This window comes from Tripterygium wilfordii, chromosome 9, assembly GCF_013401445.1.
Source record: "Tripterygium wilfordii isolate XIE 37 chromosome 9, ASM1340144v1, whole genome shotgun sequence".
Taxonomy (NCBI): domain Eukaryota; kingdom Viridiplantae; phylum Streptophyta; class Magnoliopsida; order Celastrales; family Celastraceae; genus Tripterygium; species Tripterygium wilfordii.
Window position 1 is genome coordinate 526609 of NC_052240.1, and position 13913 is coordinate 540521.

General features: G+C 37.8%; 2 protein-coding genes across 2 annotated transcripts; one reads left to right on the forward strand and one right to left on the reverse strand.

The window, feature by feature from the left end:
* Positions 1–132: 132 nt before the first annotated feature.
* On the reverse strand, positions 133–6096 carry LOC120005063 (110 kDa U5 small nuclear ribonucleoprotein component CLO). Its single transcript, XM_038854497.1, has 11 exons — positions 5951–6096; positions 4495–5250; positions 4012–4080; positions 2667–3860; positions 2421–2519; positions 2140–2298; positions 1947–2032; positions 1658–1856; positions 1317–1427; positions 1022–1228; positions 133–574 (listed from the first exon to the last, which is right to left on the reverse strand). The coding sequence occupies exons 2-11, from the start codon at positions 5233–5235 to the stop codon at positions 476–478; spliced, it is 2964 nt and encodes a 987-aa protein (XP_038710425.1). The 5' UTR covers positions 5236–5250; positions 5951–6096; the 3' UTR covers positions 133–475.
* A 3087-nt stretch (positions 6097–9183) lies between these two features.
* Positions 9184–13744, forward strand: LOC120005750. The gene is made up of 6 exons (XM_038855562.1): positions 9184–9457; positions 10976–11980; positions 12112–12285; positions 12833–12972; positions 13198–13308; positions 13467–13744. The coding sequence occupies exons 1-6, from the start codon at positions 9335–9337 to the stop codon at positions 13546–13548; spliced, it is 1635 nt and encodes a 544-aa protein (XP_038711490.1). The 5' UTR covers positions 9184–9334; the 3' UTR covers positions 13549–13744.
* Positions 13745–13913: the final 169 nt, after the last annotated feature.

Below are 13913 nucleotides of genomic sequence, written 5' to 3' on the forward strand. Positions count from 1 at the left end.
CGATTGAAGCCAGTAATCGATCATATTTAGAAGAAACTTAAATAGAGAAGTAACTAGCTTCTTGGTCTAATCTAAGAGGTTGGACGTTCCAGCAACAAAGAGACAAGTAGCAATGTAGAAAGAACTAGGAAATCAACCAAAAACACAAAATGGAAGTTGGGTCCATTCCCTCATCAAATATGCAAGTAAGATCCGATTGAACTAATATCTCAGACAATTACAGATACTAAGCCGCTCAAACTGTAACACCTTTTATCACAAAAGAGAAGAAACGGAACTATAATATTAATTCGATCCAATGATACCAGACGTGAGGTTGGCATTGTTTGCGCTTATCAGCAATAGCTTGCCAGTGGGTCGCTAGTACAAACGAGCGCTAGAGTTTTGGTACAAGACAAGGCACGCAATTAATTGCCCGTAAAAACCTCAACGGCATGGCTATGAATGCAGGTGCACAACATCATGTGGACTCCCATCATAGCATCTGCTGATGAATATCAGCTGCCTGCTGAGCCAGCTCCACCATCATAGCCTCATCAAAGAACTTGTTGATGCTAACATCTTCGCTCATTCCCTGCAAAATTCATCGCAAACACACTGGCTAGTTGCAAGGTACTCTCATTTTTTCCATATTTTCTCCCTCTCAGGAATGTGCCAAATACAACTAATAGGTAAGCGTAAACCCAAATGGTGACCATTTGCAGCATCAGACATTTTAACTTTTCAAATCATATAGTGGTGTGGAAATTCATTGGTAAAAGAAAACTGCTTAGCCAGTACACCTCCTAGATGTTGGATGGCAAAACATGATCACATATGAATTATTATTATTTGAAAAGGTAATTGTGTTTGTCCGGCCTTAGTAAGGTGCAAGGGCAATAAATTTGTGTACTTTTCAAGGCATCTTAAAAATACAAAGGATGCATTATACATTGCAGCCAAAGAAACTTTCAAGGTCCAGAAAAGCGGATGCATGCACTTCTAAGAGAAGGTGAGGGAAGAAGGTTGGAAGAAGTTATACCTTTCTCCGCCTTGTCTTCACCATAAATTCACGAGCAAGGTGCTGGATGGGTGCTGGTTCAAGTGGCCGCAGAACTATGCTCTTATCTAGTGGATCCCCCGGAACAATAGCCCAGTGGTCAAACACTGAGAGGGAAAATGCTTGGCCCTGAGTATGGTACCTCAAATCCGTCTCAAAACCAAATGATTCAATAACAGGTAAAAATGCCTGAAACAATGGAAAAAAAATTAACACTAGAAAAGAGAACATAATAATTTTTAAAGGGGAACTTGTAGGAAAAGGATAGCCACCATACCTTCACAATGTATGCTGGGGTGCCTGGCTGAGGAACATCAGCTGTAACATGTCCACGTCTACGAGACAACACCGTATAAATAGCAGATAGGCAGTCAATCGGTGTTTGTATCTGAAACCAACATTACAAAGTTAGCGCCATCAGCATGTCGACCACTCTATCACTGCCATGCAAGTCCATTCAAAAGCACAGCAATTGGGTAGCTAGTATAAACAACAGATTTATTTTCCCAGAACTCAACAAAAGAAAAAGGGAAAACACACATGCACAGTTAAAGTGAACAAGAAAACAAAAATTTTGAGGAGGTGGGCGGAGGAACCATCACCGAATCATGTTTATACCTCCACATAATACACAGGCTCCATTAGTCGAGGGGTTGCCATAAGGAAGGAAGAATAGGCCACACGTCGAGCTGTGGGTATGATTTGACCTGATCCCCGATTCAATGGTTCGGGTGCAATCCTTGCATCAACTATTTTAAACTTGACATTCCTGATAGGCTCATCGCAGAGGGGACCCTCTCGAGCACCCCATTGGAATCTGTGCAAAATAATGTCAAATCCTTAACGGCAGACAAGATGAAGAAATCAGAAACACAAAAACAAAAAAAAAAGGGTTAAACTTAGTTACCCTTGAACAATGGAATCCTTGACTGCACCCAGCAAGCTCTTGTCAACCTCAGTGGGAAGTGTATCATCTAATAAGATATTAGGTCCCTGCAAATACAAACTTTTTTCCATTAAGAAAACACAAAGCCAATCAATGAAAATGTATATGTATAAGAAGTGACTTGTCCTGCTACTGCTTAAAATGGCTGGATTACCTGTTTATCAGGGCCAAATGCCCATATAGATCGTGCTGCGAGCAAATCCCACTCATATTTTGTCTTAAAGAAGTCACCAAGCTGTCTTCGACTCCAATCAATGCTAACAACACCATTCTCAATGTCCTCTGCAAGCCCCTTTTCCAATGGTTCTGCGATCTAGAACACCAAAAAGAGAAGTATTTGATCATATTAAACAAGCTGTATTGTTTATAAGTCTATATAGCAGTTGAAACAACAGAAATAAAGAACAGTAAAATGAAAATATCTCCTCGTCTTACCATGGTTATTTTATTCTTCTTATTTGGTGTTTCAGCAAAACACTTCATTGATGAGGACTCAACCACTGTCTCACAAAATGAAACAACAGGATCTGCCACCTGCATGACAAGTAAAAGAAGAAACATTTTAATACAACTACAAGAAAAGAAAAGGGAAGCTCGAAAAGTGAAATATGTTCACTGCTGTATGGCAAGGAGAGAAATACAGAATGTCAATGATATTCTGTCATTGACAAAGGAAACTACCTTCACTTCTATATCAGAATAGAGCTCTCTAAGATCCTTCATGATTGAATCCAGGTACAATTCTCCAGTGCCTAAAATAGTGTGCTCCCCAGATTCCTCAACTTTAGTAATGGCCAAAGGATAGCTTTTGCTGATCTTCCTGAGACCTTCCACCATTTTTGGCAATTCACTTGGATTTAGAGGCTCTGTAGCTGTTTTCACTACTGGAAGAGTATTGAACTGAAGAGGCCGAAATATATACACATCTTCATCGTAATCAACATTACAGAGAGTCGCAGTCTTCATTATAGAAGCATCCACGCCTTCAATGAGAACCCACGTACCTGGAGGAGCACTTGATATAGGTATCCTATATCGAGCCTGATAAATCCATAGTTTTGTTACTTCTTTCACCGTCATGTCTTCCTCATCATCTGGAGAATAGCCTTCTCCAAGCACACGCACAGTCTGCCCCGTCTGGATCTTACCACCATAGACCCTACCAAAAGCATCAAAAACACTGCAATCGGGCTTTGGATACAGTTTAGTCACATTAACCATCAAGGGACCAGAAGGATCACAATCTACCATTGACTGATAAATTGTTGAATCTTTGGGCCCTGTGTATATATGATCAACCTTCCTGGCTGCAGCTTCTTTAGCAGAAGGTATATGTTTAACCAGCATATCTGTAAAGCCTAAGGCAGAACCAAAAACTGAGCTACAAGCCAACCTTAATAAGGGCCTAACATTCAATTTGTAAGCAGCATTACTGAGAGTGACCCCGAGCTCTGCAAGAGTTGCCTCCACACTCTTTTTATGTTCCCCAATCACTTGGCTGTAGAGTTTATAGAGAGGCTCGAGTACAAACTCAACAAATGATCTTTCCCCTCCAGTGGATGGGGGCTTCTTTTTGAAGGTCCTGGTATCTGGATGATAATAGATATCTCCCCAAAGACGAGATGCAAACTTTTCAAAGTCAAATGGGATTCCATGCAGCTTTACATACAGTTTAGCAAACGATTGCAGAGTAAATGACCACCCTGCAGTTGCACTGGCAAAACAAACATTTCCAGCAGCTGGATCTATGACTTGCACATTTCCAGCAGTTGAAGATACAGCAGTTATGTGGCTATTAATCACTTCCAATGTATGCCTGAGCTTATGGTAAGCGTCCTTTGGAGGCAACTTAAGTTCTGTTATCAGCCTGTCAACCTGTACATAAAATAATAAAATAATTATAACATTGTGATATTACACAAAATCATAATGACATGGAAGTGACAGAAGCATAATCAACATGAAGACAAAAATCATAACTGCAGCATACGTAAAGGGAGTCGAAAAAGAGAAATTAAAACATTACCTTGTTAATCACAACTACAATTGGCAAGCGCTCTTGAATTGCATGGCGAATGGCTCTTTCTGTATTTACCTATGAAGGGCAAGAATAAAAAATATCAGACTAAGCAGCTATGTCATGTCCAGATAGGCTGAGTACCAAATAGGACCATACAAGATAGCTCTTAAAATACTAGAGTTGAAACCAAACCACTCTGGCACTAAGCTCATAGACAGTTGAATTAGGAGTGAATGTTATCATGTAAGAGAAACTGACTGGAGAATGTGAAAAGACCTTAGTTGAAGTGTCCATACGCTCCCAGAAATTTATAATACTCTGTAGTCTGTTCTTTAGTTCAAAACTTTCTTCTAAGGACTGAGTTCCTTCATTTATGAAGAACTGGTTATTTCCATTATAGGTTAACATCAGTGAAAATCAATCAACGTCTTAAAAAATATGGTCTAACTATTAGTGACTGTAAACTATACCTAACCATAAGTTACTTACCATAACTCCTTCAGCAGCATCAACAATCAAAACAGCACCATCGGCTAGCCTGAGAGCGGCAGTCATTTCGTCTGAGAAATTGACATGACCAGGAGTGTCCATTATGTTACACAGGTATGATTTTGAATTGCTATCCTCGAGAACAAGTGACATTGGGACAGCCTTGATTGATATTCTTCTCTCTTGCTCATCAATCCTTGTATCTGTATATCTCATGTGCCTCTCATTATTCGGGTCAAAAGTGGACATATGGTGTGTTTGCTCAACCAACATATCCATGAATACTGTCTTGCCATGCTGGAGATGGCCTACAAGGGCAACATTTCTAACCAGAGCAGGATTTGACATTAGACCTATAAGAAACTGGGTTGATACATATGTCGAAGAATCTTTCACCCCGACCTCAAATTTGATGTTCTTAACAGGTTTAATTATCGGTTGTTCTAAAGGTTGCTCATCTTCATCCATAACCAATGTTTCAACATCTTCACCATAAACCTCTTCCGCTGTTGGATAATACTTCTTGTCCTCAGCAAGAACAATCTGGTTATCCATATCAACATCATGTGAGGCAGTAATCCACCCATTGGGACCGGAGGTTCCACCCTCACCATCTGATGTCACCTCCTCTTCATGGGGCTGGTCAGGAAGCTCCTCATCATCCTCTCCGTCACTCTCTTGATCAGACTCAATTTCAGGTCCAACATAATTACCAAACTCATCATACAAACTATCATCCATTTTGTTAATATGAATCTGTCATATTGTTAAAGATACTAGGTTTCAGATGCAGCCATTATCAATAAAGTAAATTATAAAAATCCATAAAGAAATAAGTGTTGGATTGTAATTTGGTCTAATTAACCAAACGAAACTGGAAAATTAAAATCAAATACTGCTCCCAGATTTATCTAATCATGCTTGAGTTCCTATTTCCTAACTTCTTTCACTCATATGTTTGTTCAAGATCGAGATACAGTCCGCTTTACAATTCTCACTGTAATTTCTGGTAAATTGTTGCAACCAAGCGAATTTCCTTTCATATCAACAGAAAATGTAGATATTAATTATGTTGAAACAAAAGATTCCAATAGCTCTGTAACTTCTTTTTGTTTAATTTCTTTCTCAAATCTCTAACGACTTAATTTAATCCATACATAATCTTCTTTACAAAACACTTAGAAGTTAGAACACGTATTACAACAACATTCAACAATTATATGCAATCACTAGTTCAAATTAGCTCTCGACTATTCCCCCACTTTCTTCTCAATTATTCGCTCCATTTAAAGAACTCAAGCGAGTTTTCGAAATTTCAACTCAATGATAATCGAAGGAGAGTTGTTGTGCGTAGAAACCTAAGTCGAAAACTCGAAATACTTTCTATGCACGCCCAACAACAATAATACGTACCATAAACACAGATATAGAAGAAACATGGAGACGGAGAACATACCTAGAGTGAGAACAAGCTCCAGAATGAGGGAACTAGCACGATAGTTACAGTACTAAGACCCGACGAGTGAGAGCGTATGGAGGGAGGGAGCGTATGGAACGAGTGAGAGCGTATGGAGGGAGGGAGCGTATGGAGGGAGGGAGAGGGCTTACAGGGGTTCTTGAGAAGTTGAGAGAGTACTAGAGAGTAGAGACTGATTTAGGCCCGATGAGTATGGCGGTCAAATGTTTATCTGGGCCTCATTATGGGCCTAATCAACTCTGCGCTTTCAGGAAAATCGAGGGAGTTTAAGGCCCTATAGAATGGCGGCTGATGTCTACGGTCCGTGGGCCTAATCAAACTCTAGGATTTAAGGCCAATGAGTATGGCGGTCTCTAATTTCTATGGGCCACACCATTGGCCAAATAAACTCTAGGCTTTAAATGAACATTAAGGCCCGGTTACTCTTATAAGAATGTTTGACTACTCTATTAAAAATACTAAATTTTAAAAGTGTTAAAATTAAGTGACTTTGATTGAATAGTCATTCCCTGTAAAACAAAATATAATTTTTACATATATATATATATATATGTATGTATGTATGTATCAAACAAGTTTTAATAATTTATGGACAAACTTTTTATAAAAAATCTATAGGATTTTTTTAAAAATAATGTAGTTTTTTTTAAATGGGGAGGGGATATTGCTCGTAGGAATTGTACATGTTAGCAGAACTAACATAAATGGCTTAAACTATTCAAATTTAAGCTCGGATATTTAAAAAAAAAAGACTATTTTAAGTATTTTACAAGTAAAATGTGATTTTTACGTTGATTATTTTAGTTATTGGTCAATTGTTTTTGAAGGTCACTAGACCTTAGTTTTTCCAAAATTACAATTTTTAGCTCCTCATAAATTTCTAGAGCATGATGCAACTGTTTTGGTTTGTCTATGGTTTTTCTTTTTTATATGTCTATCCAAGCAAGTTTATTTTTTATTTGTTATTTTGTCATTCAACCAAATAAGTTAACATGTCGAATTTGGCATTTCACATCATTTATATCATAAATTAGATTTTCCAACAAAAACTACTTAATTATTCAGAAGCTAAAAATCGTATAAGATAACAATATTAACGAAGAATAAAATATATATATAACATAATTAAACAAGAACATGGTACGTATTCAAGGAGTACATGATCTCTATAGATACATACGTACACATTTTATTGTAGCACTGTATTAATATACATCACCACATACGACTCATACACCAACGATTCTACGAAACCGTGTGATGTTCATTGATCGTGTTATTGCATCGCATCCTAGATACAAAATACATACATACACACATACTATATATATATATATTTCGTTCAAAATATCTAGTAGTGATCAAGGGTGGTGGTGATGAGGTGGCTGATGCGGTTTGTGAGGAGGCTCATGAGGAGGACCGCCTGGAGGAGGAGCCTGCTGCGGTGGACCGCCATGAGGAGGACCGCCTGGAGGAGAAGGTTCATGATGTGGAGGAGGAGCCGGCTGCGGTGGACCTGGAGGCTGTTCGTGTGGTGGTGGGGAGTGGTGGTGTGGATCTGGTGGTGGAGGATGATGGTGTGGATCTGGCATCTTTTCTTTCTTCCAATTATTTTGCTCCTGGCTCTCTCTCACTATATGGTATCAAGAGATATATAGATAGACCATGTGTATTTCACAACTAAAAGTCAAGATCCATGTGTTTGTTTTTGGTAGATTTCCACCTAATATTCTATCATTCTCTCTCATTATCGTGCTGGGTTGGGGCCCAGCATTTGCCGACAGCAGATTATGGATTGGGCTTGTAACATCTACAATTAGGCCCCGACTTTGCTATATTAAGAAGCAACCAGGAAATAACTTAAGAGGAATTGGACTTACACAAAGTTGTCATTAATTATTCTATGTTCTTTGGGAGCTCCTTCACTTTAATTAGTCCATGTTTTAATTAACCTAGTTTGATGATTGAATTTAATTAATCTAATCAATACATAACACTACAAGAAAAATGCAATTGATCGGATCATATAGATCATCCATTCAACACAACATAAGTTATCGAAAGAATTTTAGAGATCCATCAAAACACAAAAATCAGGATTTTTCAAGAAAATATAATCTAATTTGAAGCATGCATACGCGTATGTATAAGCTCACACTAACCCATCAATTTGGATCCAATTCAATTTGGTATCAAAACCGAACACGATCTTCCAAACTTGACTTAACGAAAAAGGACCAAATTATAAGAGCATCTGCATCAGTTTCTCTTAACAGATTCCCTAAAATACAGACAAAATGTCACTTTCCCCTATTTTACAGATTCCATATCCAATCAACACTGCATCAGATTACCTATCATATTCTCTATTGCATTAAAATAATATTTATTTCTCTTTCCTTTATTTATTCTATTCATATAAACTACTTCTATCTAAAATAATAAATTAATTACATTTAAAACAATATATTAATTAAAATAATAAATTAATGTTATTAAAAATTAGAAAAAAAAATTGAGGAGAGAGAAAGAAGAGAGAGAAAAAGTGAGGAGAGAAAGAGGAGAGAGAAAGAAAGGAGTGAGGAGAGAGAGAGGAGAGAGTGAGGAGAGAGAAAGAAGAGAGAGAGAAAAAGTGAGGAGAGAGAAATGAGTCAAAATGTGAGGAGAGGAGAGAGAAAGAGATGAGAGAGAAAGAAGAGAGAGAAAGAAAGGAGTGAGGAGAGAGAGGAGGGAAAAAATGAGGAGAGAGGAGAGAGGAGAAAATAAAGTAGTAAAAAATATTATTTTATGTTTAGGGAAGTGAATAGTGGTTCTCTAGATGTAGGGAACTACTGTTCATATTCTGTAAAATAGGGAACCTCTAGGTAATCTGATGCAGAGCTCTATTTTGACAAAATCTCTAAATTTTACAGACAGACTCATGTTTAGGTAATCTGATGTGGATGCTCTAAGTTCATAAAAATACCAAGTTTTGGTTTCACATTGGAAAAATCTTTTCCTTTTATCACTAATTGATCACAATTTTGAACAAAGTTTGCATTGTTTATCTTGAATGGATAATTAACACCAAAAATCCACCAAATCCAAATTGATATTATTGATAGGCCCCACTTTTGGACAATTTTTTACACCGAATTCAAAAAATTTTAAATTAAACAATTAATTGTACTAATTAACTATTAAATGGGTATGTGTGTTCCGGACAAGGGAGTAATAATTGCCTTTCAAAATCGAACAACGACAAGAGGCTCTCGCTTATGGTGTGGCAAAGGTTCTGCTTTGTGTCTCTCGCTGAGTTGGGTAGAGTTCCTTTTCTATCATCTTCATCAACACCACATCTCAGCCTCTCCTCTTCAATCTAAAATGGGTTCAGGCAGTAGTCGACTGGGTTCGCGACCATATAGGGGTCCGGTCAACCGTAGAAATCGGTCCGGTGTTTTCTCATCTCTTATCTGTGGCGGCTCTTCTTCTCGCGCTTATCAGGAGGTAATGGACGTTAACCATCTTAATCGATCCGAACAAGCGTGAAAACATTATTTGACTTATAGTTGTTGAATTTAATTCGATACCCTTCTCTATGTTTCTTGCGATTTTGGTCAAGCTTGTATCTTTGCTAATGATTCGAATTGATTCTATCTGATTTTTCTTTGAGAGTTGTTGGGTTTGGTCAATCGATGACCGATGATCGGTCTCAATCTATAGTCATCATCGCGGTCGGGGTGTAAATATTTGGTTTTTGTTTCAATTTGTAGTTGATGTTTAGATGCTATTAGATGGTTATGGAAACGTGTCTCTTTTGATTGTTCTGGTTACTGTTGAATTGTGTGCTTTTCTCCTTGATAATTTTGATAAGCATCGAGTTAATGAGCTAAACTTTTGAGTTTTGAGTTATTGGCTTGCAAACCACGAACTTGTATTCTCTTGATGCCACCATTTTTTTTTAATCTTCGTCTACTTAAGGAAAGTTGGTTCTATTTGTGAATGATCTGGTTGTTGTGGACATCAGATCATTTTGATTAATGGCTGAATGGTTTATTGTTTGAATCCGATGGGCACCAACATATGTTCTGGGAATTGTGTAAATAACTTTTTCTCTGATGCATGACTTTTATAAATGAGGAAACCTGCTGATTCTAAGTGAATAAAATATTTTTGTCTTGTGTTCTTTTGAATCATCATTATATGAAATCAATGTCTGCATACTAGAATGCATGCATTGTTTACGGAAGGACCCTTTTGTAGTAGTGGGAGAGCTGCGGAGGGTATTGGCACTCCCCTCAACATGAGAACTTCCCTAGATAACTTATCCTTCCTAGTAATACTCATCTTTTCCAATAAAAGGATGCAAAAAAACCTTTTGAAAGTGTAGTTGGAGTGTCATTTCAGTCTCTGGAATGATATCTGATCTCTTGATTGCTCTGTTTGTTCTCTATGTCCAGAGCTACTTCTCTTATAAGAGATGCTCTAACTTGATTTTTCTTTTCTTTTTTTTTTGTTTTGTGTGTGTGTCAACAGTAGGCTTAGTTCTCAAGGAAACATCAAAGTTGTTAAACTGAACCTTTCAAGCATCTTTGTGTGCCAAGTCCCAACCTACTTAGTTCGGAACCTTCTTAGAAAATCTTTTAATTGTTTTTTTACTTGCTATTAAAGGCAATATGATGGTATGTATTGCTTAGCAATTTAGCATGATTTAATACTACCTTTTCCAGATTCTGAAACTGACTGAAGAAGAAAGAAGGCAATTAAAAATCGCCCGCTTTAGTTACTTGAAATTATCATAGAGAACTACTCTTTGTTCTTTGATAAGTAGAGAACTTCTACTCAGTCCTTCTTTTGGTGGTTGAACTTTTTATGGATTATATAAATGCTTTGAGATTGACGGGGAATTATTTGGCCATTGACAACTTTACTGCTTGGACACTCTTTTTATTCTAATGCATTAATTCTGCACTTGATAATTCTAGACTTTGAAACAGATGATATCTTGATACTCATTTTTTGTAGATGGAAGAACATCCAGCTGAAGGCCTGGGGAATTCTGAAGTACATTGTTATGAAGTGCTCAATAGGATTCAGAACTCCAGTGCAGAATCCTCTTCTACTTTGGGTATGATAACTGAGGTTACTAGTTCTAGTTCTCAAAATGGAGTTCCATCGGACAGCAATGAAACAGCATATGGGGATTCTCTAGTTGAAAATGGTTTTAGAAATGTTGACGCGAGTCACCAGGTAAAGAACCTGTCTGAAAGTAAGGAACTAGTTGCTTCTAGTCTGGTAAGTGTAGATCATAGTAGTGATTGTCATGATTGTAGGGATAGTAGTACTACAGCTAGTATTTCATTTAAAGAACGACAATCTTCAGACGTTGCTTGTGTTAATGTCTCGGCTAACAAGGATGCAGTTGGTGGCATTGATAATTCAGAGGGCGAGAGTGTATCTCAGATCTATCCTGAAGCTATTCAGCCAACTAGTTCTTCTGAAGGGCATGGAGGCTCATGTTCTGGATCTTCTCATGGGGCATCTGTTGAGGATCATGTGGGAAGGGTGACGAGTTCTGACTCTGATTCTTTGCCCCATGTCACGGATACGTCAGTTGCTTTTCACCCGCGAGAAACTGAATCTGTTAGGGAGGCAATACCTTCGGGTATAGGACACAGTGTCTCTAACAGGGAACAAGGTCAGGTAGATGGAAGTGTTCTTCATGTTGATGTGGTGAGTATATCTCCCAGCATTTTGTCCAGCAGCAATGCAAGTAGAGGTAATCGCGAGTCCCGAAGGAACAGTAGAAGATTGTTTTGGGATGCAGTTTCAAGGCGCAGTTCTAGAAGACATATTGGTTCTCCAACAATTCTGTTTCCGACAGATGATTCTGATGATATTGGATCCCGTGACAGATGGCTCCTTGACATCAGTAATGATTTTCTTGAAGATGGGGTTGGAGGTGACTCTGCGAACCTTGGAAGTAGAAATTACAATTTCTACGAAAGGAGACGGCATTCAAGATCTGAGGTGGTGTATCTCTTAGTTTGTGTGCCAACTGATTTCTTGTGGGACAGTGGAACCATACTTATTTTAAAATCTTCAGTTTTGATTCTGTTCATTTTGTACTTACTAATTCATTTTCCCACATCACTTTACAGATCTGGGAAAGAATTCATAGTGATATTGATGAAAGTGGTCGGCGAACTACCTATTGTCCATCTGGACTCCATGCTGAAGGTTCATGCTCATGTGATTCATTCTTGACGACTGAGGAGCCTAATACTCGTGCAAGTATATCACGAATAGTCATGCTTGCTGAAGCTCTTTTTGAGGTATTTTGCTTTTGCTTTGCCATTTGTTTCACCTAGCCTCTATTGCCATCACCTTTATCTTGAAACTCAATTTGTCTGCTACTGGTATCCTAGTGCGAAGTTCTTTTACGTTTTGTTCCCCATTTTAGAGCACCCCAATTTATAAATTTGTTCACGATGGAATTTTCTATATATATTATGTTTGACAGGTAATTTGCACTTTGGTGGAGCATAAATGGTAGTATTAGAATGGAAACTTGAATCCAATATATTTGAACTGTGCTGCAGCTTTTTAATGATAATTCAGGAGAGCCTATTTATTTCTTTTTGAAATATTTTGCACTTAAAAGTATTATAGCTGTAGGCATTATATTAAATCGACCCTGTACTGTTTTTAGTTTAAGAGCATATTTTTCTGATCACTAATGCTCTACACGTAGGAAGTAAGGACTATATCTCCATATGATTGGAAACAATTTGCCATTGAGTGTGGGAGGTGCATGGCTACTGTTTAAGCGCATAGAAGCCTCTAACTAGTTCTTTATTTGCTATACTTATTTATTGTCAGGTTTTGGATGAAATTCATCGCCAACCTGTATCACTATCCCTATCTATGGTGTCCCTCCCAGCACCTGAATCGGTTGTCGACTCTTTCCCTCTCAAGAATCACAAAAAGGCAGATATAGCAGTGGAAGGCGATGCTGAACAGTATGTTCTCTTGATTAGTCCTGCAGACACAAAATATAGATACGAACAATTGAAATCAATATCATGTGCACAACTTTTATTCTGTTTCTTTCTTTTATTTTTTTCTTTATCTTTTTTTCAGACTGGGGATTGGGGTGTTTTGATATACGGTTAATTTAGTTTATGTATAAAAACTCGCTGTAACATTCTATTTGATTGTGTCAGCTGATACTATCTAATGCACAGGTGTTACATTTGTCTGGCTGAGTACGAGGAAGGGGATAAGATACGTGTTCTTCCCTGCCATCATGAATATCACATGTCTTGCGTGGATAAATGGCTTAAAGAAATACATGGGTAACTTATTCGCCATCCTTTGCTTTCATTGCTCACTTTTTGTACTACCAATCAATTTATTGATCAAATTTTACATGTTTTGTTCTCTCTTTTATTGGCTGTTCTCTGGCGATCCCCATTGCCTTTCCCTCCCTCTTTCTCTCTCTGGTTCTTTGCAGGGTTTGCCCACTTTGTCGAGGAGATGTTCGTCAGAGTGCCCATGACTGTTCTGTATCCAACTCAGAAGCTGCTTCTCTTTAATGGAGATATACATATATGGATGTAAATATTAACAGATCTTGTAGCTTTAAAAAGGTTGATTTTATAGTCTTAGATATTGATCTAAATTCTATGTCTTGTCGTGTCATTTTCATGTGATGCGATTCTGTAGGACATACCCACAGCAATTTACAGAAATTCATATATAGTTAATACAATGAGAATTTTGCTGGCTTAGCATTCTGTACTTAATAATGTTGCTTTTTGTTGTCATGTCTATCAAACTTAGAGTAGTCAAGCCTGTCGAAACCTAGTATTGATGAATGAACTGGTTTGCTTGGTTCCTTTCATAATTTTGTATCTTTGCGGCCAAAAATTGTACGATGGGAATGCTGGACTGTTAACTT

Bases quoted from the DNA above. Each gene is read 5' to 3' on its own strand.
- LOC120005063 (XM_038854497.1), bottom strand. From the start codon at position 5,235: ATGGATGATAGTTTGTATGATGAGTTTGGTAATTATGTTGGACCTGAA. The intron at 4,081-4,494 runs GTAAGTAACTTA...TGCCCTTCATAG, and splicing joins ATGCTGCTGAAGGAGTTATG to GTAAATACAGAAAGAGCCAT. The intron at 2,520-2,666 runs GTAGTTTCCTTT...CTTGTCATGCAG, and splicing joins ATTCTGATATAGAAGTGAAG to GTGGCAGATCCTGTTGTTTC.
- LOC120005750 (XM_038855562.1), top strand. From the start codon at position 9,335: ATGGGTTCAGGCAGTAGTCGACTGGGTTCGCGACCATATAGGGGTCCG. The intron at 9,458-10,975 runs GTAATGGACGTT...CATTTTTTGTAG, and splicing joins CTTCTCGCGCTTATCAGGAG to ATGGAAGAACATCCAGCTGA. The intron at 11,981-12,111 runs GTGGTGTATCTC...ATCACTTTACAG, and splicing joins GACGGCATTCAAGATCTGAG to ATCTGGGAAAGAATTCATAG.